A 21,577-nucleotide genomic window follows, 5' to 3' on the forward strand; every position below is an offset into this window, starting at 1 on the left:
CCAGAAATATTTATTTATTTAATAACTAATTAAACCATAAATAACTGTCAAATTTTCTGTTGCCAGTAACTGTCAAAGGCATATGACTGCCAATGTCAATTCAATGATCAATTCATTGTGGTCGTTTCCAATTTTCATTGTATTTTTTATTATTGTAATAATAATTAGACCTTGAAATCTCATGTTAAATAATTACTTCTTGACCTAGAAACTTGGCTCACCTACATGCTGATCCTTAATACGTTGTCCATTCTCATTAACGTAGCATTCATTGTGTTTTTATCATTGCTGTCTATGAACATAATACGCCAATTCAGTAGTAGTGCTCGTAAAATGGCTTTGATAGCACCAGCGATGTTCGTGAACCACGGCGGAGGCCCTATGCCTCTTCTAGGCGACAAGGACCATGCTGGTTTGACAAAATTCCTACGTGATGATGTGAAAAAACATATAAACTTTAAGGAAATAAAAGCAATAATTTTAGTGACTGCTCATTGGGAGGAGAGTGTCGTGACGATATCGTCAGGTAAACACCACGATTTATACTTCGATTATTACGGATTCCCGCCAGAATCATACAAGTATAAATACGACACACCCGGTGACCCAGAACTGGCAGCACGCATTCACGAAGTTTTAAAAAAAGAAGGCATTCCCTCCAAATTGGATCCGAAAAGAGGTTGGGACCACGGAGTTTTTGTTCCAATGATGTTGATTAATCCCGCCGCCGATATACCTATAGTGCAGGTATCTGTGCTGTCTAATCAAGATCCTATGGAACATTACAGATTGGGGAAGGCTTTGTATCAGTTTAGGAAAGAAGGCGTAGCTATATTAGGCTCAGGGATGTCTTACCATAACATGAGGGAGTTTATGTATGGTAGAAGTCGTGGGGAAGTTGTTAATGAGGAGTTTGACAATCATTTATATAACATTTGCACATCAGAGGATGAATCAAAGAGGAGAGAAGGTTTCTTATCGTGGAGACAGCAGCCAGGGGCGACGGAAGCTCACCCAGTAAGAGCAGCTGAGCATTTTATGCCATTAGTGGTGGTTGCTGGAGCAGGAGGCTCACGGGCGGGGAAAAGGGTTTTTAACTGGGATATGAGTGGGACTTTCAGATTGAGTGGGTTTATTTGGAAAGATGAGTGATGTGTGTGTACCTTGAAAGGTGGTTATACTTAAATATGGCAACATCAGAATTGTGTCATTTAAAAAAAAAATTATAATTTTAAATATTTATGATTAATTGTTTAAAAAGTGCTTCTAATAGTAAATTAAATTTTAATCATTTAATAAGATTATTATTGTATTATTATTGAAAGATATGTTTGAAAATTTCTAAAGTAAAATATGAATTAGGTGCAAAATATTTTATTGGCAAATTTACTTATTTTCCTCTTTATTGCACCACTTAAAGAATAATACAAAGATATTACACTTATGAAGTACATATATATAATTTATTATTTATTCTTTATTGCACAATAAAATTTTGTACGAATGGCGAGCTTAATGCCATATGGCATTCTCTACCAGCTAACCATTAGGTAAAAACAGAAAGTGTACGAAGGGCAGATTTGGTGAAAAATATGTGACAATTATAGTAACACATTAAGGCAATATACAATATAAATATAATATACACATAAGAAATGCACATATAATACATAAATATTACACTTAAGGTGTTCTTATCGCTAAAGTAATCTCTCAGACAGCATTTGTGTACAGTAGACAAGCAAAAGACAGTAATTAATAAAAAAAGAAAAACACTCATGATAAAACATATGTAAATAATCATATCCACACTCTACATCTATAATTTATGCACATTTTGTTAATGATTACAGTTTTAGTTTGCTATCTGAGCACTATTTAAATAATAATCAGATTGGAAATAATGGTAAATTGGAATAAACCCAATTGGCATAGCTCTTTCTTAAATTTTTAATATATCTTTTGGACTTCCTAGCAGAGAAATTAAAAATATTAATATTTTTCATCTATATATATGTATATATATATAATACTTGTATTCTATTTACCTTGTATATCTTTTTCCCTGTACCTTTCCTGCACTATATTACTTGCTAATTATTTTCTCTCTCATTGGGTTGGCTGGAAGAGATCTCTTTTGGAGATAAGCCCACCCTTGCTAACATGTTGTTAAACTAATTAACTAATTGCTGTATTTTATATATATATATATATATATATATATATATGTTCAATTATTTTTGGATACTGATAGATAATTGCAACTTTGCCATACTTTGGTAGGTTTTAGTATGAACAAACCTTTTATGTTACCGTATGAACAAAGTGTGTTTGTTTTAGTACACTGTGGTATATTCTTTCATTTTGGCAAAGTAAATAGTCATATGAATGAAATGAGGCCTATTAAATCGAAGGCAGCAGAATGCCATAAAATCGATTTCATTTTCTATAGGCGACAGTTACCACTTTCCATCAGGTGGGCCGTCAGCTTGTTTGCCATCCTAAGTTGTATAAAAAAAAATCACCCTGTACTCTCAAATATAGAGGAGTTTTACTAATTAAAATTCAAATTATTACTAATATTCAAATTTTCTTTAATCTACTTTAAAATATAAAGTATTGTTTCATATCCGTGACAAAATATTAATTTTTGTAGTTTCCTTTTGGACAGATTTGGATTTAGCTGTCTTTGATTTTATAGGTCTCAAATGAGATTTACGTCCTGTTGGTTTTATAATATTTTTCTAAAAGTGAAGTTTGTACATAAAGTTATGATTTATTTAATCAATTTTATAATTTATTACTGCAATTATTATTTGGAACATAGCCGTCCTTATGATATATTCATTTAATAATAATAATAATATAATCAGACTACACAAAGCCCATTTTGTTAATTATAAATTGACTTAACCTATGTTAGTGATAATGACCGGTCATAACGCTCTTACATTGATAACCTGTCCCACCCAATATTTTAGGATGGGACAATCCATTTTATCAACATAAAATTGTATAAAAAGCTAATGAATCATCCCAGCTTTGCATAGGTAGATGATAGAAAAATATCATTATATTTTATATCAGCTAATAGCTAAACTTTTTTTATATTCAAAATTATATTTAACCTATGTTACTGGAAATGTAATTTTCTATTTTTAAAATCGGTTGAGTAATTTTCAAGTTTTTTTTTTTATTACAAATACAATAAATCAAATAATTAGTATAGATTAAAAACAATATTGCCATCAATGTAAAAGTAATAAAATGTATTTTCTCATAGTTTCTGCTCTGCAGTCTTTCATGCCGCAGCAGACTTCATCAATTAATACACAACTCACCCGCACATATATAATACATATATATATATATATGTATATATATATATATATATATATATGTATTTATTTAAGTATGTATTAGTAACTTAAAATATATATTTATATATTCACATTATTGTACGTATACATATTTCTATATGTATCTAAAAATGAACAGTTTCGTGCCTTCAGGCAAACTGTTTATGATTACTCTTCGCCATCCAAAGGTTGCTTGGAAGAGATCGCTATTAGATAAGGCCTCCCGTTTTCTCAGTGTAATTTTTTTGTAATTGTTTGTATCTATGATAAGTTTACTATTGTAATCTTATAGTATTGTATATTATGGAGGAAACAATAAATAGTATCTATCTATTAATTTCTCTATTATCTGTAATGCAATAAACTACACTACACTGTAGTACACTTTTATCGTCATCATACTAATGTTCACATTGCTTTTTTTTTTGTTTTTTTTTTTTTTGTATAGATTAGATTCTAATTGCCAAAATAACTAAAATCTGTCACAAGGCACTAACGAGACATTGGGACCAGGTATATTAATGTTAGATAAATAAAAAAAAATCAAAATGTTAAACTATTTTATAAGCATTAAAAGTTGATTAATTTATACATTGATGAATAAATTATATTGTTATAAATATTGAATTTTATTGCGTGGATATCCTTATTTAAATGTTCTTGAACTAGTTTTTTACCGCTATTTCGTACACGTAGAAAATCCAATAGAAATAGATAGATCACTACGAAAACTAGATAGCGTAATACCGATAAGACATCGTACCTAACCATCAAGAAAAGAACACATTTTTTTTTTAAGGCCCAGCAGCAAACCTACAATGCCTCTGGTGTAGCGGGTCGGGTGATCATGGGCGGCGGTAATCATTTACCATCAGGTGAGATGCATGCTCGTTGGCCCCCTGTGTTATAAAAAAAACTCGTACGCTGGCGGGGTTAACCAGTGTACGCAGATAGGTGAAAATAAAGTTAGATTAGTAAAAATCTTGATTATATAGATAAATTGTCTCCATATAAAGTGCTTCGAGAAAAGCGGGTCAAGTTTTTCATACAATTTTGCGTGATAAATAGTCATAGGTGATTACAATTTTATATTTATTTTTCTTATAGTTTTTAAAATTTTTTAATGCGTAATTTCTCATTTTATTTATTAAATAATACGTTTAGATACATTGTATGCGTAAGTAAGTATATAGAACACTGATAAAAAACACTAGTCAGTTAATTTGATAATTAGCTGAGGCAAAAGGTGACCCATTTTCTAGACTCGAGGCTCTATCTATATAATCTAAGGGATTATTAATAATGCGAACTACCAGACCTATTTCTAGCAGATGGTCCCCCCTGGAAACCATCATGCTGAATTCCAAGTGTATTCATCACGATAGGTTGACTTGCCTTGTCATTTTCATCTCATCTCTCACTGGTGCCCCGCCAGGGTGTACTATTAGCGCAGGCGGGGTTACCATTCCATTATCAGCTATTAAACAAAAACATGCATACCTAATCTGTAGTCTTACTAATATTATACCTAAATTTGAAAATGAGTAAGTATTTTTGTTACCTCTTAGCTCATTAACAGCTTAATCAATCACTATGAAATTTAGTATACACAAACTACATGGAATGGAAAAGGGTATAGGCTACATTTGATCCCGGTCGGGCGGACGAAGTCGCGGGTAAAAGCTATTATAGAATAGTTATCACTGCCTATGATAGTGTGACTTCTTCGTTTTCAGACTATCTTGATATAGTACGATCACTTGTTTATTAAAATGACACAGCGTTATTACAAGGAAATATTGTTATTATCGTGGTACTTACTTGTATTACTGAGAATCTAAGCGTGTTTCATACAACCTTGACTGTGTCATTGTACTACATTGCATCTAAGTTACTAGGTAAAATTCTATCGAAGTCTTGTTTTTTAAATACTTAGTTCTAACAGCGTTTATTTAGTAATTATTTAGTTAGGTTATTGGTCGTTTGCTCTTAAAATATAATAATATTTTAATTTGTGAGAATGTCGAGTGATGTTAAATATTTCGCGCCATCTTTATTTCTCAATCATGGCGGCGGACCTAACCCGGTTTTAGGTCAAAAAGACAATCGAGAGATCGCGGAATTTTTGAAGAATGTGCGAAATATCGTCGATTTGAAATGTTTGAAGGCCATTATATTGGTAACTGCGCACCGGGAAGAGGATATTGTGACGATATCGGCTGGTGAGCGCCACGATTTGTTATTCGACTATTACAATTTTCCACCTGAAAGCTACAAATTACAATATGGCGCTAAAGGCGAACCAGAATTGGCGCGAAAAATTCACGAAGCGTTCAAAAACGCGGGTATCCCGTCGAGGTTAGACACCGAAAGAGGTTGGGATCATGGAGTATTTATTCCAATGATGTTAATCAATCCCTCTGCTGATATCCCAATAGTTCAAATATCAATTTTGAAAAATCAGAACGCTAAACAACATTTCGAGATGGGAAAAGTTTTGTATCAGTTTCGTAAAGACGGCGTTGCAATTTTTGGGTCCGGATTATCTTATCACAATATGAAGGAATTTAGAAAAGCACCTAACGAAAAATTGGGTATTGTCAATGTTGAATTTGATGATTTTTTGAACGACGTCTGTACTGGTGATGGAGAAAAGAGAAAGAAAATTATTCTTTGGGAGGAAATGCCTGGTGCTTATGACTCCCATCCGATGGGAGACGCCGACCATCTAATGCCTTTGATTGTCGCAGCTGGCGCTGGAGGCTCGCAACCGAGGAGAAATATATTTAATTCTATCTTCAAAGTTAATTTTAAACTAAGTGGCTTTATATGGAATAATGACGTTTAGTTTCTTAGAGCAAAACTAAATCATATACAAAAAAATTGTTCTTCATTATTTTTATTAATGATAACTTATTTACAGTAATAAAATGTTCTGTGTCGTTATTAAATAACAAGTTTATTGTAAAAAAATATGTGTTATTTTGAAATGGTACTAAAGCATTAAAAATGTAGTTATTCTGTATTTTCATATTAAGCTTAGAGAAACAGGTATTAAAACAACGAATTTTTATAAGTGCTTATTGAAAAAAAAATACTTATTGTGTTATTTTATCGATCTATTACATGATTCTGTTACTATTAAAGTGTCTGTTTCTTTCTGCAAAATCTTGCATCTACAACTTCTTCCTTTCCCATTACAAATTAGGTTTGAGAACTTTAAAGATCACCACACCAAAACTAAAAATTATACACATAAAACATTTCTCATTCTTTATCCCAAATAAATCCACTGAGTCTGAATTTGTAAATGAAAACAGATTTAAAAATATTTGTGCCTGGATGAGCGCCGCCTGCGCCGGCGTTCACAATTAGTGGCATCAAATGATCTGCTTCACCGAGAGGATGAGATTCCAAACCGCCCGGTACCTCCATCCACGTAGTCAAACGATCCTTCATTTCATCAGCATCTCCAGTGCACACTTCATTCAGAAATTCATCAAATTTATCATTAACTATCAGTCTGTTATCATCACTTTCCGCTTTCTTGAATTCACCCATGTTGTGATAGGACATACCCGAACCAAAAACTGCGACACCTTCTTTCCTAAACTGATACAGCACTTTTCCAATTTCAAAATGCTGCGCCGCGTCTTGATTCTTCAATATTGATACTTGCACTATCGGTATATTTGCATCTGGATCGACTAGCATCATAGGTATAAAAACTCCATGGTCCCAACCTCTAACGCTATCAAGTTTAGAAGGTATTCCAACCTTTTTGAATGCCTCGTGAATTCTTCCCGCCAAAACTGGGTCGCCAGGCGCGTTATGCTTGAACGTGTAACTTATTGGAGGGAAATTGTAATAATCATACAACATATCATGATGATCACCTGATGATATCGTCACTACATCTTCCTCTCTGTGTGCTGTGACCACGATCACTGCGTTTAAACGTTTCAAATCAACAAAAGAGGACACATTCTTCAAAGAATCGCGTATTTCTTTATTAAATTCTTCGCCTAATACGGGATATGGGCCACCTCCATGGTTCAAGAACAATGATGGCGCGAGAATCGTGTTGTTTTCACAGTTAATATTAGTCAAGAGAGTAGCAAAGAGCAAAAATATTAGCGTCATTTTGGTTATTATTATAATGATGTGACCAAATTGAGTACGAAATATAAAATGATTTTAGATCCGCCTTTGACCTTATCTCTGCTCAATAACCCGTTTAAGGGGTCATTATGATTATGATTATAAATAAAATGGCAATTCTAAGTCTGCTTGAGACGGTCAAACTTTATGTTAAACAAGTTTTGATTGAGTCAAACTACTCATTCAAGTTTATTTGCGTAGTGGGTTTTCATCCGCTTGATGGATAGTGACAACCGTCACGTATGAAGAGTTTAAATCATCATCATATCGGCCCTTCACCGTCCACTGTTGGACATAAGCCTCTTTTGCCAGTAGTTGCCACGCTTGGCAGGCGGATAGGCAACTGCAGTCAGGCTTAAGAGATGTTTTAAGAGGGATGCTACCGCCCATCTCTCGCCGTAGACTTTTACGACACCCACGGGAAGGGAAGGGGTGGCCTATTCTATGCCGGAATAACACGGCCACTTCGGTTTAAAAAATAAATACATATTTGTTTTTAGGACAACAAAGGAGTTGGTTTAGTGGAAATTAATATTTTGTTTTATATGATTAAAGTTTAGTTTTTCGGAACAGCAACGCCTGGGTGTCACAGTGAACTTTATACACGGTTTTTATGTCCATGCTGTTGTGTATAAGTGACGGTTACCATTTTCTATTAAGTGGGCTTTTAATATATTTGTCACTAGCTGCACTTTAATATATAAAATATAAAATAAGTTGAGTTAATGAGTTAAAATATAATCTATTTGTAAACCAAATATTATTGGGAATAAATTATCTAGCTATTAATACATACATTCTTAGAAACTTTCGGATTTACAAATGTAATAGAGCAGATTTCAAGTTACATAAAAGAAGACATAGCATATTGACAGATCGAAAACACCCAGCCTCAACTGGATAAGTGACAAACGAATTTATCGATAGAGACGTTATCGCCACCGCCAACATGAAACGAATCACCGATCGTAGACATATCTACGCTTAATAAAGCATAACATTTTGCCCTGATGAGCAGTAATTAGCATATCATAAGCTTTCAAATTGAAATCTAATGATTTCATAAAATTATGAAATGTTGGAGTCAAACAGTTTGACCGTTTGCGGGGTCCTTTATTTTCAGCAATGTATTTGTCCTAAATAGATTTTTCTAATATAATAAAATTGTATCAAGGCGACGTCTGTACATGAAAGATACTTAAGAGAAATTGATATGACATCTCCATAACAGCAATAGATGCCAAGTTTTTTTTTTTTATAATTTTGTCTGCCTATTTTTATATTTGTTCCGGTATCACGCATAAACTGTACCAATTAGAATGTGGTTTGTATAGTCGTATTCATCAATATCTAACTTGATATCTGGAGTCTTTCATCTCTCGATCTCGATACGCCATCTAGATGCGATCTTTTTCATTTGATTTCCTACTTTAGAAATCCATACGTACGAAGTGGCGGGAAAATAAAATTAAATTGGGCTGAGCTGGGAGGAGATAATTTGAAATACTTAATAATTTGTTGGACAATATTTCCACAGTCAATTTAATGTCCAATTGCCGCGCAAATGCCCTCATTATCAATAGATTTAAAAAAGGAATTCCTCAGTTCGGTCGTATTTTTTTTTATGTTTGTTATCTTATAACTCTGTCAGTTCTGAATCGATTTAAAAATTTCTTTTTTTATCTGAAAGGATATATTTACAGCTGAGTTTCTTGCCTGTTCTTCTTGGCTGAAATTGCGTTCCTGATGGTAATAAGTAAGCTATCTATTTATATATATATATATATATATATATATATATATATATATATATATATATATACGAGGTCTGTCCGGAAAGTTCGTATAAAAGTGTTCTGGAATGCGAGAAAGAGGAGTGGGGAGGCCAGGTAAGCGCAGGACCCCTTCCTTATGTCCCTAACAATGCTTCAGTTCTGGTCTGACCGCCGTGCGGTGCGAACTGGCTTGTCACGCCATCTGTGAAGTTACCTCTTAACGAAACCCCGTCGGCATGGAGCCCGCTTCCGTTGAAGAGCAGCGCGTCGTAATCAAGTTTCTCTCGAAACTCGGCAAGAATGGCCGTGAAATTTTTGCCGATCTAATTCGATAAGACATCCGGGGAACCACGAACAAAAAAATCAAGAAAATCCCGCTCAAATGTCAAGACAATGTTGATTGTTTTTTTCGATGTTCGGGGGATTGTCCATCAAGAATTCGTCCCTCCAGGCCAGACAGTTGATGGAAAATTCTACGTCGATGTGCTCAGACGCCTCAAAGCTCGTGTGGCACGAGTTCGTCCAGAATTGGCGCGAGAGGGGCGTTGGATTCTTCACCACGACAATGCCCCTGCCCACACCTCTCTTGTTGTCCGTGAGTTTTTGAGTAAAAATTCCATTACGGTGACCGAACACCCCCTATTCGCCGGATTTGGCCCCGTGTGACTTCTTCTTGTTCCCAAAAACCAAATTGGTACTTCGGGGGCGGCATTTGGGGGACATAAATGAGATAAAAAAAGCTACGACGGGGCAGCTGAGAAACCTACAACCAGAGGACTTTCAAGGAGCCTTCTCACAGTGGAAACGGCGTTGGCACAAGTGCATTATGTCACAGGGGGAGTACTTTGAAGGGGATAAAATTGATTTACCTGAATAATTGTAAAATAAAATTTTTAAAAAACTTTTATACGTACTTTCCGGACAAACCTCGTATATATATATATATATACAGTTTTTTAGCTTAAGTTTATTAACTCAATAAACTTAAAAAGCTGTTCTTTTCTTCGAGGTTATGACTATTCAAAAACGCTTAAAACTAAGTTAACTTGAATAACAATATTTCTTTCTTTATTTCTTCATTGATCTCGTAGAAATTTGATCGTATTTGATTTGATCGTATAAATATATATAATAAATAATAACTTTATTGCATAACCATGATTGTAACAAACTCAGCACTGGAAATTACAGAAAAAGTAGGTACGAATTCATTTGTACATTTGGATCAGTTTAACGTTATAATAAGTTTATTACATAGTATAATATTAGTTCAGCTAAATTTTTAGTGCTACATATAGAATGTTGATTTTATATAAAGTTAATTCATCTAATTATAATTAACTCCTACGATATCCATGGGAAAGGAAGGGTTTTTTTAATGAATGATAATGGAATAGTAACCCCGTCTGCGCTATCGGTATACGCTGGCGGGGCACCAGTGAGGGATGAAAGGTGAGAATGAAAAGGCAGGTCAGTTAGTCCATCGTGATGAATGCACCTGGAATTCAGCATTATGGTTTCCAGTAGGGACCACGTGGAGGTCGACCGCACAAGGTATATTGCTAGCAATAGAACTGGTAGTCCGCATTAGTAACATTTATTGTAAATAAGTGACACTAGTGGATTGAGCAATTTATTTGTGTCAAATAAATCTCTTAATGAAACTAGCATGGCTGAGGATTCTTGTGAACGTGGAGAGGGTCCTCGAGTTGCAGCTGTGGTCCTCCGACCTCGGGGAGGTCGACACGACGCCGCGTAAGTAGTACCGTTCTATGGAACGTTCCAGAGCTGGCAGCACCAAGCCCCCACCACTGTCGCCGTGACAAACTGCTGTACCTGTGAAAGTATTGGATATGGTTTTGCAATCTTACTAATTTCAAAATTTTACCACAGGGAGACTTTGTACAAAAGTCGTTTGCTTGGACACCTCTGTCTTATTCGTGTATCTACCGTGAAGCAGTTGTGTTTGCATGACTGTGTTTCGGTTTGAAGGGTAGAATATGGCAGTGAATTTACAGGGTACAGAGGAATAACGTCTGAGTCCTCAGGAATGGCAACGCGTGGGGGGTATCATGGGCGAAACAATACACTTTGTTACGTCCATAGTACTGCTCATGTCTATAGGCGACGGTTACTACTTTCCATCAGGTGGGCCGTCAGCGTGTTTGCCATTCTAAGTTGCATAAAAAAAAACTTTGTACAAAAATGAAAAGTTATTATGTAACAGTATTTATGGCCAGATTAATTATAATTTGTTATGATTTATATATTCATTAATTTAATATATACTATGTACTCGTATAGTTATTTATATATGTATTGTATGTCATTTATGTATGTACATTTTTTGATAGTATATTATTCTATATGTTCGTATATTTATTAATAATAATAATATAATTTATTTGCTAAAAAACACGATACCGCCATTTGCTCTCTCTGTTGAGCGTAACGGTTGACTGGTAGAGAATGCCATCAGGCATTAAGTCCGCCATGTACACATATGATTTCATACTTATGTCCAGCTTACGTATTTCTGTCGTTAACCCGAGGGCCTACCATGAAACGTTTAACGAAATTTCGGGCCCGAACGAAATACAAATATGATGTTAAAATTACATAATACATACAGTTTAAAGATGTTAAAAATGTTAAAATATCATTCCTTTGGACTTTTAACGGTGAGATTAATGCCGAGCGAAATGTTAAGCTCCATTTACTGGACCGATTTAGGTATGAACAATAACACGAAATTACCTATAGGTAGATTACGGAGGCATAACATTTTGATCATCTTTAAATAAAATGAGCCGTTAACTGTCTACTATGGGTTTTATACCATTAATGAATATTTCGCTAAAAAAACAGATGCACTTCACAACCTACACTAGATATACCATTGATGCTTCTGTTCTTATGCACTAATTAATATCACAGTTTGTTGAAATATTTTATTAATTTCGACAACTATTGTACAGGCTTTTATTTTCCGTTTACTATAATAAATAATAATAATATATTATATGACTAACGAAAGGAAATATAATATAGAATATATATATAAATAAATTTATTATATTGTTAAAATTTGCACGCCGACATAGAGGCAGAATGTACACGGGAAATATAAACCTCTATCATCTAAAATTACCTGCATTCTAGCAAAATAAACTCATTTCATTTAATTTTATTTCATATTTGGACATAGGCCTCCCCCTTAGGGGCTTTTGCCAGTAGCTGCTACGCTTGGCAGGCGGATTGGATTTGATAATGTTTTAAGAGAGACGCTGCTGCCTAACCCTCGACTATTGGGGGAAAGGGATTGTTAGCAATGGAGTTTGATAGCCCCATTGCTAGCAGTATGCCCCCCTATCAGGTCAACCTCCACGTGGTTCCCCCTGGAAACCATCGTGAACAATTCTCGTTGAATTCGTCAGGATGGGCTAACTGACCTGCTTCATACTCACCTATCATCCTACACTGGTGCCTCGCCGGTGTATACCGATAGCGCGGGTGGGGTTACCATTCCTTTATGATCTAAAAAAAATCCTCGACCATTAAGTTCCCTTAGTCGAATCTTACGACAGCTATGGGAAAAGAAAGAGTAACTCATGTGTGTATGTGTGTGAATGTGAGAAAGACTCTGTTTTCCGCGCTTAGCCTCTCATTTGGGCCGTTGTGCGTATGAGTCGTGGCTAGTACAGCCAATCTAGCTCCGCTCAGAAGCGCAGTAGCTTCCTGGGTTCTTCACAGGCCTCACGGAGCGACCTCACCGTTCCGAGGATTTCTAAACGTTGATGGGCCACAGCCTCACATTCCAGGATTACGTGAGCAGCCGTTTCTTCGGCATGGAAACAGCCTCGACATAGAGGGCTGTCTGTGGCTCCTATTGAAGAGTGACTCATTCTATGCTGAGTAAAATAGTCTTACCTTTGTCTATATAACCAGCGCAAATTTTGTCATATGTGAGGTATCGTCTGAAGTCTTCAGGCGCCAGTACGTTGCAGTCACCGTACGGTATGATGGGTAGTTCCACGACCTGAAGCGTTGGAGACGGGTTCCCGTCTTCAGCTATAAGACCCCAGCCAGCTACCTGTGCCAATGGAGATAAACTTTATGCCAATTTCCTTACAAGATAACCACAGAAAACTAAAGGCTGGGAGCACTGGGTTGGGAGATCTTTACAGAAAGGATTGCTAGTAACGCAGACTACCAGCCCCATTGCTAGCAATATACCTTGTCAGGTTGATCACAATGTGGTCCCCTCTCGAAATTAATGCGCTGAATTTCAGGTGTTTCCATCACGATGGGCTAACTGACCTGCCTTTACATTCTCACCTATCATCCCACACTGGTGTCCTGCCAGTGTATGCTGTTAACGCAGGCGAGGTTACCATTCCATTATCATCCATTAAAAAATCCCTTCTTTATCCGTGAGTGTCCTTAGAGGCGACGAAGGGAATCTAATGATCGAAAACTGGGAAGCCATTCATTTTATCATCCATTATCAAAAAGATCCTATCTTTACATATTTGTTTTCTTCTTTTATCGGCTCTTAGAACGCGTCTATATGTTTTGCCAGAAGGAGACTACATACATACACATTATCTGCAGAGGCACCTTTATCTTACTTGAGTTTTGGCTACAAAGCAGCTGTGTTTTGCTTGCTTGAAAAATGGGATATGGCATTGAAATTACAGGATACGTAAGCTTTAATAATTAACCTTATTGGTTAGAAATAGCACCTCACGAGGGGTCGAGACCATGTGCGTTATAGATTCTTTGATGTTCATGGTACAGCTCTTGTCTTAAAGGGATTTTTATATCTTTTCCCAGTACTACCTAATCTTTTTTGATCGAAGCTGCTTTTAAATACTTGCCCATCCCTGGATGAGAGAGGAGCTTTGAATTACAAGCAAAAATATGACTTTTTTTTTTATACAACTTACGAGTAGAATGGCAAACAAGCTGACGGCCCACCTGATGGAAAGTGGTAACCGTCGCTTATAGACATGAGCAGTACTATACATAACAGAGTATACTGTTTCGCCCATGATACACGAGCATGGGGTATCTGATGGTAAGTGACTATCGCCGCCCATGATCGCCCGCAACACCAGAGGCATTGCAGGTGTGCTGACTTTTAAAAAGGAATATGTTCCTTTCTTGAAGTACATAATGTGTCTTTTAAGGTGGAACTCTTGTAAAATAAGTTTAAATATGCCAAAATCTGTAAGATCTTATTTGAATATCAGGCGTATGGTATCATCACTCACCTTCCCTTTAGCACCTTTCCTAGTGATTTCCCTATTGTCGAAGCTCTCGTCGAAGTCGAGGCAGACCGGCGCGATGTGCGGCTCGTACGTGAATGATAGGCTCAGTTTCACCACTGCAATGTCTTGGGCGTAACTCGACGTTATGCCTTGGAACGTTTCTGGGATCTCGATGGACTTCACCTGGCAATTGAAAAGGTGTTCTTTTTAAAAGGATAATCTTTTTTTTATACCACTGAGGTGGCAAACAAGCATACTGCCCACCCGAAATGGTCACCGTAGCTTATAAACACCTGCAATACCAGAGGTATTATGCGTGTGTTGCCGACCCTCAAGAAACCTCTTTACCCCCCTTTTAAAGAACCCCATGCTGTAGTCTCTTGGGAAAACCTCGGCAGGGAGCTCATTCCACAACCTGAGTGTTCGTGGGAGGAAACATCTCTGAAACCGCGCAGTACGCGACCATTGAGGCTGTAGGACATGAGGATGAACTCCCTGTCGATGACGAGCCGTACGATGGTAGAAAGTGGCTGTGGGCATCATATTGAACAATTCCTCTGATCACAATCCATTGTACAGGCGGTAGAACACGCAGAGTGAGGCAAAATCTCTCCTAAGACTTAAGGGTTCGATACCGCTTGTAAGCTTGGGATCATCGACAATTCTCATAGCTGTATGTACGATGTACTTTGGCATTGTTGATTTCTGTGAACTGTAATCAACATTTGTTATCATGAATACTTACGATTAACGTAAGTTCTTTGTTCTCTCTTCTCAGTTTTTCTAGAAAGTATGGTCGTTCTAATGTTCGCGTGTTTCATTAAGTCTCAAGAGTAAGAACTCTTGAGTGTAATATCCAGTAAATTCACTTCTCACTAATTACGTTTCGCTCTTCAAATTTAAACGGAGAGATGATAAACGTGGAGATGTACCTTTTAAACATATGTGGGAGGAGGGAAGGGATTATTAGTAATAAAGTGTAAACCTCTACACACGGTTTTCCAAGGAAACCATCAATTCCTGCTGAGTTCGTCACGAAAGGTAAGTTGCTCTGCTTCATCCTCACCTGTAATCTCTCACTTATGCCCCCGTCAGCGAGAAGTAACTATTCCATTTTTATTTTATAAAAAAAAAAACCACTCGTGGCCAGAAAGAGTTTGTGAACAATGAGATCTAACAACCGTATTGCTTACAAATTTGTTGAAACCTTGAAAATTATCGTGGTTAATTCTTGTTAAATTCATCACGATAGGCCAACTGATCTACTTTTATCCTCACCTATCATCTCCCATTGGTGCCTGGCCAGCGTATTTCGATAGCGCTAACACGGCGTTACCACTTCATTATCTTTTATAAAGCGCAAATGTAGGGGGAGGGGGGAGAGAGATAGCGTACGTAAGGGGATTAGTAACGTGACTAAAAAAATGAGATGAATTAGGTAATTCTGGAAGTAATTCTGTGTTTTTGGATGTCACAAAATTACTCACATCAGCCTTCTGGGGGTTCTTGTCCCCCTTATCGTTCCACGCGCGGTACAGCTTGCCGACGCCCACTGCGTAGTTCCTCGCTGGCTGTTTTCCGGTGTCGTCGTCCCAGAAGCAGTGAGCCGCTGTACAAAATGCATTCTTAATTAAAGAAGCAAGTTCTTTTTTGGTTTGGTTGCATTATTTTTACCTTACAACTTCGTCAGTTGTAAACCGATTTGCAAAATTCTATTTTTATCTGAAAAGATATATTTACAGATTGATTGGTCCTATAGAAATTTTATCAAAATCGGTTAAGTCGTTTAGTTTTTAAATCAAAATAATAACTGGTTATTTATTTATTTATTTTTACCACTGAGGTGGCAAACAAGCATACGGTTCACCTGATGGTAAGCGGTTACCGTAGCCTATAAATGCCTGCAATACCAGAGGTATTACGCGCGCGTTGCCGACCCTGAAGAAACCTCTTTACCCCCCTTTTGAAGAACCCCATGCTGTAGTCTATTTATTTATTTATTTATAGCAAGGCAACAGATTACAAATTAATACATTAATAGAATAAATATTACATGAAACAGCATCAAATTTGCACTCCGACAACTGCTCTGCATTACATTCCATATTATATACATTAAAAGAATGACGGCTATAAATTTAAATTAACAAATTGGCAGCCTTAATGTAACATTGCAAGGATCGTTGGAAGATATCAAGCTCCTTGCATACATTGTTATATTTTTTGCACACGCGGACAATTGGATTGTGATACGATACATTATTATTACAAATCGGTGTATAAAATAATTTTTGTATTCTCTTATTACCTGTACGAAATGAAACAAGGCTCAACAATGTGCTACTGTCCCATTTATAATTTATTATTTTATAGAGAGTGATGAAATCAGACATAGATCTTCTATTTGTAAGAGAATTAATGTTAAAGTGATTAAGCCTTAATTCATACGAATGAAGTTTCCTTCTCAGACCAAACTTAGTGCTCAAGAATGTAACAAAGCGTTTTTGAATTGCTTCTATTCTCTCAATTTTTTTTATACAACTTAGAATGGCAAACAAGCTGATGGCCCACCCGATGAAAAGCGGCAACGGTCGCCTATAAACATGAGCAGTACCGTGGACAACAGAGTATACTATTTCGCCCCTGATACCTCCCATGCGTTGCTATTCCTGAGGACTCAGATGTTATTCATCCGTACCCAGTAAATTCACGCCATATCCCACCCTTCAAACCGAAACACAGCCATGCAAACCCAACTGCTTTACGGTAGAAACACGAATGGGACAGAAGTATCCAAGCAATCGACTTTTGTACAAAGTCTCCCTCTGGTAAACGTGTCGCAAAACATGGATAAGCAAAATGGCAGATGATTGATTGAATGGCAGATGAGAGAATGATGTCCACTATAAACTTGTCCAACCTTGTATTCGGCCTACAGCTTCTCAAGTAGCTGTAGTGGCCGAACAACAGCTACTTGAGATGCTGTTTCTCAAAATCAAAAAGCTGACATTACCTGACAAAATAACGTCCGGCCTCACGATGGATCCACCGCAGATCTGCATGTACGGTGTAGTAGTTTTCTTGTATATGCCGGCGTGCCATGGCAGCTCGCCCTTCTTCGCCTTCTGTCCATTTATGATGAGGGTGTCTCCTTGTGGTGTTACGCGGCCGCATTCTAAAAGGTAAATTATAGATTTTGCTCTACAATACAGATGGTTTTTGCGAGAAATAAAGATAGTAATTCGGCTTCAAAAATAGTTTATGCTGTACACAAATATGGCTTTGGTGTAACATAGGTAAATAGAATTCCACCTAACCCTTAAATTTTTTTTTATACAACTTAGAATGGCAAACAAGCTGACGGCCCACCTGATGGAGAGTGGTAACCGTCGCCTATAGCCATGAGCAGTACCATGCACATAACAGAGTATATTTCGCCCATGATAGCCCCCATACGTTACCATTTCTGGTTCTAAGTACGTTTAGTTACAATTTTATTAAGGAATTGTAAATATCCCCTTCCTATCCCGTGGATGTCGTAAGAGGCGATAAAGGAAATTTATTGATCGAAGGATAGGCAGCAGCGGCCCTCTTGGAGTATCGCATTGGAGTATATATATATATATATATATATATATATATATATATATATATATATATATATATATATATATATATATATATATATATATATATATACAGTGAGTGTAAAAAGTATTCGTACACCTAGGGTTATAATAAAAAAAATACGAATTTGATAGACTTTCCTCTATTTATTTAATTTAAATCAATACTGTTAAATATTTTAACATTCCCGCACTTTGTTTATGATAATTTTTGTTTTTTAATAAAAAAAATTATACAACATAAAAATATTTTTACATTAACTATGCAAATAATGACAAACAAAAAGTATTCGTACATTCATTCTTTTTTAAATGAAATTCTGTATAAATCATTTATTCAATAGAATTTTTCATATGCCTACAATGCCAAGGTCATTTTTAATACGTAAGTATAGATATTAGACGTTTTAGTTGCACTCGTGACAAGTATAGACGTGTTTAGTTACAAAAGTGGGTCGTAAAGCAAAAAAAACGATTGAAGAGGAGAGAAAAATAATTATTAATTTGCATAATCAATGCAAATCATTATGTGAAATTGCAAAATTTGTCAATAGACCACGTTCAACCGTACAGACTGTAATTGATCGGTTTTCTATTACTAAAACACTAAAAAACAAACCCAGAGGTGGGGCGTCCATCAAAAATCACGCCTCGATTGGATCGGAAAATTTTAAATTGTGTAAAAAAAATCCAAAAATTAGTGCCGCTCGAGTGTTACAAGAAATTAATAATATCAATGATTGCCATATTTCTGTCAGTACCGTTCGGAACGTATTACGTAGTAACGATTATCATGGAAGAACTGCGCGTAAAAAGTATTGGATAAATGATATTAATAGAAAAAAGATTAGAATTCGCAAAAAAATATATTAATGAAAAAAATCATTTTTGGCAAACTGTTATTTACTCAGATGAATCGAAATATAATATTTTCAAATCGGATGGACATCATATGGTATGGAGAAAACCTAATATGGAATATAAGAAAGAAAATTTATGTCCAACAGTAAAACACGGTGGTGGGTCAGTCTTTGTATGGGGTTGCATGAGTGCTTTTGGGGTGGGAAAACTTGCATTTATTGATGGAATTAGGGATCACAAAACGTATATTAATATTTTAAAAGAGAATCTTCTCTCTAGTGCAGCTTAAATGGGTTTTAACAATAATTGGATATTTTTACAAGATAATGACCCTAAACATAAAGCATGGAATACTAAAGCATGGATCCTGTTTAACGCTCCAAAATACCTAGAGATTCCTCCTCAATCATCTGATATTAATATTATAGAGCATGTGTGGGATTATCTCGATAATAAAATTCGAAATCGACCAATTTCGTGTAAAGAAACACTAAAAATTGCGCTTCGCGAAGAATGGGCATTGATACCGTCTTCTTATATGTATTTTCAAACTAGTTGATTCGATGCCGCAGAGACTCCAAGCTATCATCAATGCTAACGGTGGTCCAACAAAGTATTAATATTTTTTTAATATTCATTTACTTACAAATTTTATAAGTGTACGAATACTTTTTGTTTGTCATTATTTGCATAGTTAATGTAAAAATATTTTTATGTTGTATATTTTTTTTTATTAAAAAACAAAAATTATCATAAACAAAGTGCGTTTTTTTTTTTTTTTTTTTTTTTTCTGAATGTGTTTGCTGTTGGCCGTGTGTGGCCTTTACAGCTTCACCGGACGCGAATGCAGGGGCGAGTGCTGATGGCACTCCAAGCCCGCGAGAGGGGAGCGACAGAGGTGTCGACTCTTTCTTATGGACTGCGGTGTGTGTGTGCGCCTAAGGGCGCCAGAGTGGCTCGGCCTCGGCTTAGGCCACCGCACTTCGACCCCCGTCGAGGGACGGCGAAGGGTCGGTACGTCTGGGTGGGTGAGATTGCGACGCGGTTGTTATGCGCTCGGGCGCAAACCTGATCGCGCGCGGACCGTGTGTCGCGAGGGTTCTTCGCCCCCGCCGGCGGGGGCGGTGTGTGCGATGTGTGGGTGTGTTTGTAGGGGCTCTTGTCGAGGGTTCCGCGGTAGGTAGGGAGGGAGACGCGTTTGCCGTCGTAGTTGGATCATCGGGGTCCAAGAGTGCGTGCCTCGGGCGACGACGTTTTGGAGCGACGTTCTCTATGGGGGGTTTGTATTTGACCGCTCTTACTATGAGCGGATTTGAATGGGACTCGGCTGAGGCAAAGTAGCGTCGAGACGCTTGCTTCATAAATTGCCTTATAGTGGGTATTTTGAGGTCGCGGTGTAGATCCACGTTGCGCACGTACCACGGGGCGCCCGTGGCCCGTCGCAGAAATTTATTTTGCACCACCTGAAGGGGGTGAAGTAATGAAGGAAGGGCGTGGGCGAAGACGACACTAGCGTACGTCATCACCGGTCTTATACATGCTTTATAGAGCGTCAGCTTTGCGTTAAGCGACAATTGGCTGCGCTTGTTAATAAAGGGATGGAGGCGTCCCAGTATAAAATTGGCCAGGCCTCGGACGCGCTTAAGATGAGATGCGAAACTCAACTTGGAATCTAGTGTCACGCCTAGGTATTTGGCTTCGTTCGTCCAGGGGACGGGCGTGCCAAACAGCTGAATAGAGGCGAGAAGGGATGGTTTTCTTTTGGCCGTGAAAAGCACGGCGGCGCTTTTATCTGGGTTGACTTCGATGCGCCATTTTCTGAACCAGTAGGCCAGCTCGTCCACCGCCCGTTGAAGCCTGTTGGCTGCACAGGCGGCCGACGTGCTGTCCACATATAGGGCTGTATCATCAGCAAAGAGGGCGATTTGCACTCGGGGCTGACGCGGGATGTCGTTGGTGTACAACGAGAAGAGGGTGGGGGAGAGGACAGCGCCTTGAGGGACGCCGGCTCTAATCGGTCGTGCGCTGGAACGCACTCCATTGACGCGATAGCGATATGACCTATTGGACAAGAAGGCTCGTATGATGTGCACGAGCCTGTCTGGCACTCCCATCTTGTGCAGTTTGAAAATCAAGCCGCTGTGCCAGACTTTGTCAAAGGCCTTCGCTACGTCGAGAAACAGGGCACATGTGACCCCGTTGGATTTCAGGTGTCGGGCGTTGAGGACGTGTTCTACTACACGATGTACTTGATGAACAGCTGAGTGCTTGGCTCTAAAGCCGAACTGCTCATCGATCAGGATGCCTTTGGACTGTAGCCAGTCTTTCAGGCGTGCGAGTATTAGCTTCTCATACAGCTTCCCCAGCGAGCTGAGGAGACTGATGGGGCGAAAACTGGTGGGAAGGGACTTATCTTTCCCAGGTTTGGGAAAGCCTACGACATCGGCTTCTTTCCAAGCATCTGGAAAGATGGCATTGGTAATTGCCGCATTGAAGATCGCTACTAGAAGTAGCAGAATGGT

At 37.5% G+C, this 21,577-nt stretch overlaps 4 protein-coding genes across 4 annotated transcripts in view; 2 read left to right on the forward strand and 2 right to left on the reverse strand.

The window, feature by feature from the left end:
* Positions 1 to 94: 94 nt before the first annotated feature.
* On the forward strand, positions 95 to 3,979 carry LOC113510134 (uncharacterized). Its single transcript, XM_026893561.3, has one exon. It carries the CDS (start codon positions 226 to 228, stop codon positions 1,150 to 1,152), a length of 927 nt encoding a protein of 308 aa, XP_026749362.2. The 5' UTR covers positions 95 to 225; the 3' UTR covers positions 1,153 to 3,979.
* A 1,210-nt stretch (positions 3,980 to 5,189) lies between these two features.
* Positions 5,190 to 6,581, forward strand: LOC113510138 (uncharacterized). The gene has a single exon (XM_026893567.3). The coding sequence runs from the start codon at positions 5,380 to 5,382 to the stop codon at positions 6,205 to 6,207; it is 828 nt and encodes a 275-aa protein (XP_026749368.2). The 5' UTR covers positions 5,190 to 5,379; the 3' UTR covers positions 6,208 to 6,581.
* Positions 6,582 to 6,595: 14 nt separating this feature from the next.
* Positions 6,596 to 7,579, reverse strand: LOC113510137 (uncharacterized). The gene has a single exon (XM_026893566.3). It carries the CDS (start codon positions 7,500 to 7,502, stop codon positions 6,627 to 6,629), a length of 876 nt encoding a protein of 291 aa, XP_026749367.2. The 5' UTR covers positions 7,503 to 7,579; the 3' UTR covers positions 6,596 to 6,626.
* A 3,335-nt stretch (positions 7,580 to 10,914) lies between these two features.
* LOC113510109 (modular serine protease-like) overlaps positions 10,915 to 21,577 on the reverse strand; it is a 37,493-nt gene continuing 26,830 nt past the window's right edge. Inside the window, exons 11-15 of the mRNA XM_026893526.3 lie at positions 17,582 to 17,743; positions 16,056 to 16,177; positions 14,572 to 14,751; positions 13,226 to 13,388; positions 10,915 to 11,131 (exon numbers count right to left, since the gene is read on the reverse strand). Coding sequence (XP_026749327.2) covers positions 10,938 to 11,131; positions 13,226 to 13,388; positions 14,572 to 14,751; positions 16,056 to 16,177; positions 17,582 to 17,743 — 821 coding nt within the window. The 3' untranslated portion in view covers positions 10,915 to 10,937. The remainder of the gene's footprint in view (positions 11,132 to 13,225; positions 13,389 to 14,571; positions 14,752 to 16,055; positions 16,178 to 17,581; positions 17,744 to 21,577) is intronic.

The sequence above is a fragment of the Galleria mellonella genome, unplaced genomic scaffold, assembly GCF_026898425.1.
Source record: "Galleria mellonella isolate WM207_F2 unplaced genomic scaffold, CSIRO_AGI_GalMel_v1 utg121, whole genome shotgun sequence".
In the NCBI taxonomy this organism is placed as follows: domain Eukaryota; kingdom Metazoa; phylum Arthropoda; class Insecta; order Lepidoptera; family Pyralidae; genus Galleria; species Galleria mellonella.

Bases quoted from the DNA above. Each gene is read 5' to 3' on its own strand.
- LOC113510134 (XM_026893561.3), top strand. From the start codon at position 226: ATGCTGATCCTTAATACGTTGTCCATTCTCATTAACGTAGCATTCATT.
- LOC113510138 (XM_026893567.3), top strand. From the start codon at position 5,380: ATGTCGAGTGATGTTAAATATTTCGCGCCATCTTTATTTCTCAATCAT.
- LOC113510137 (XM_026893566.3), bottom strand. From the start codon at position 7,502: ATGACGCTAATATTTTTGCTCTTTGCTACTCTCTTGACTAATATTAAC.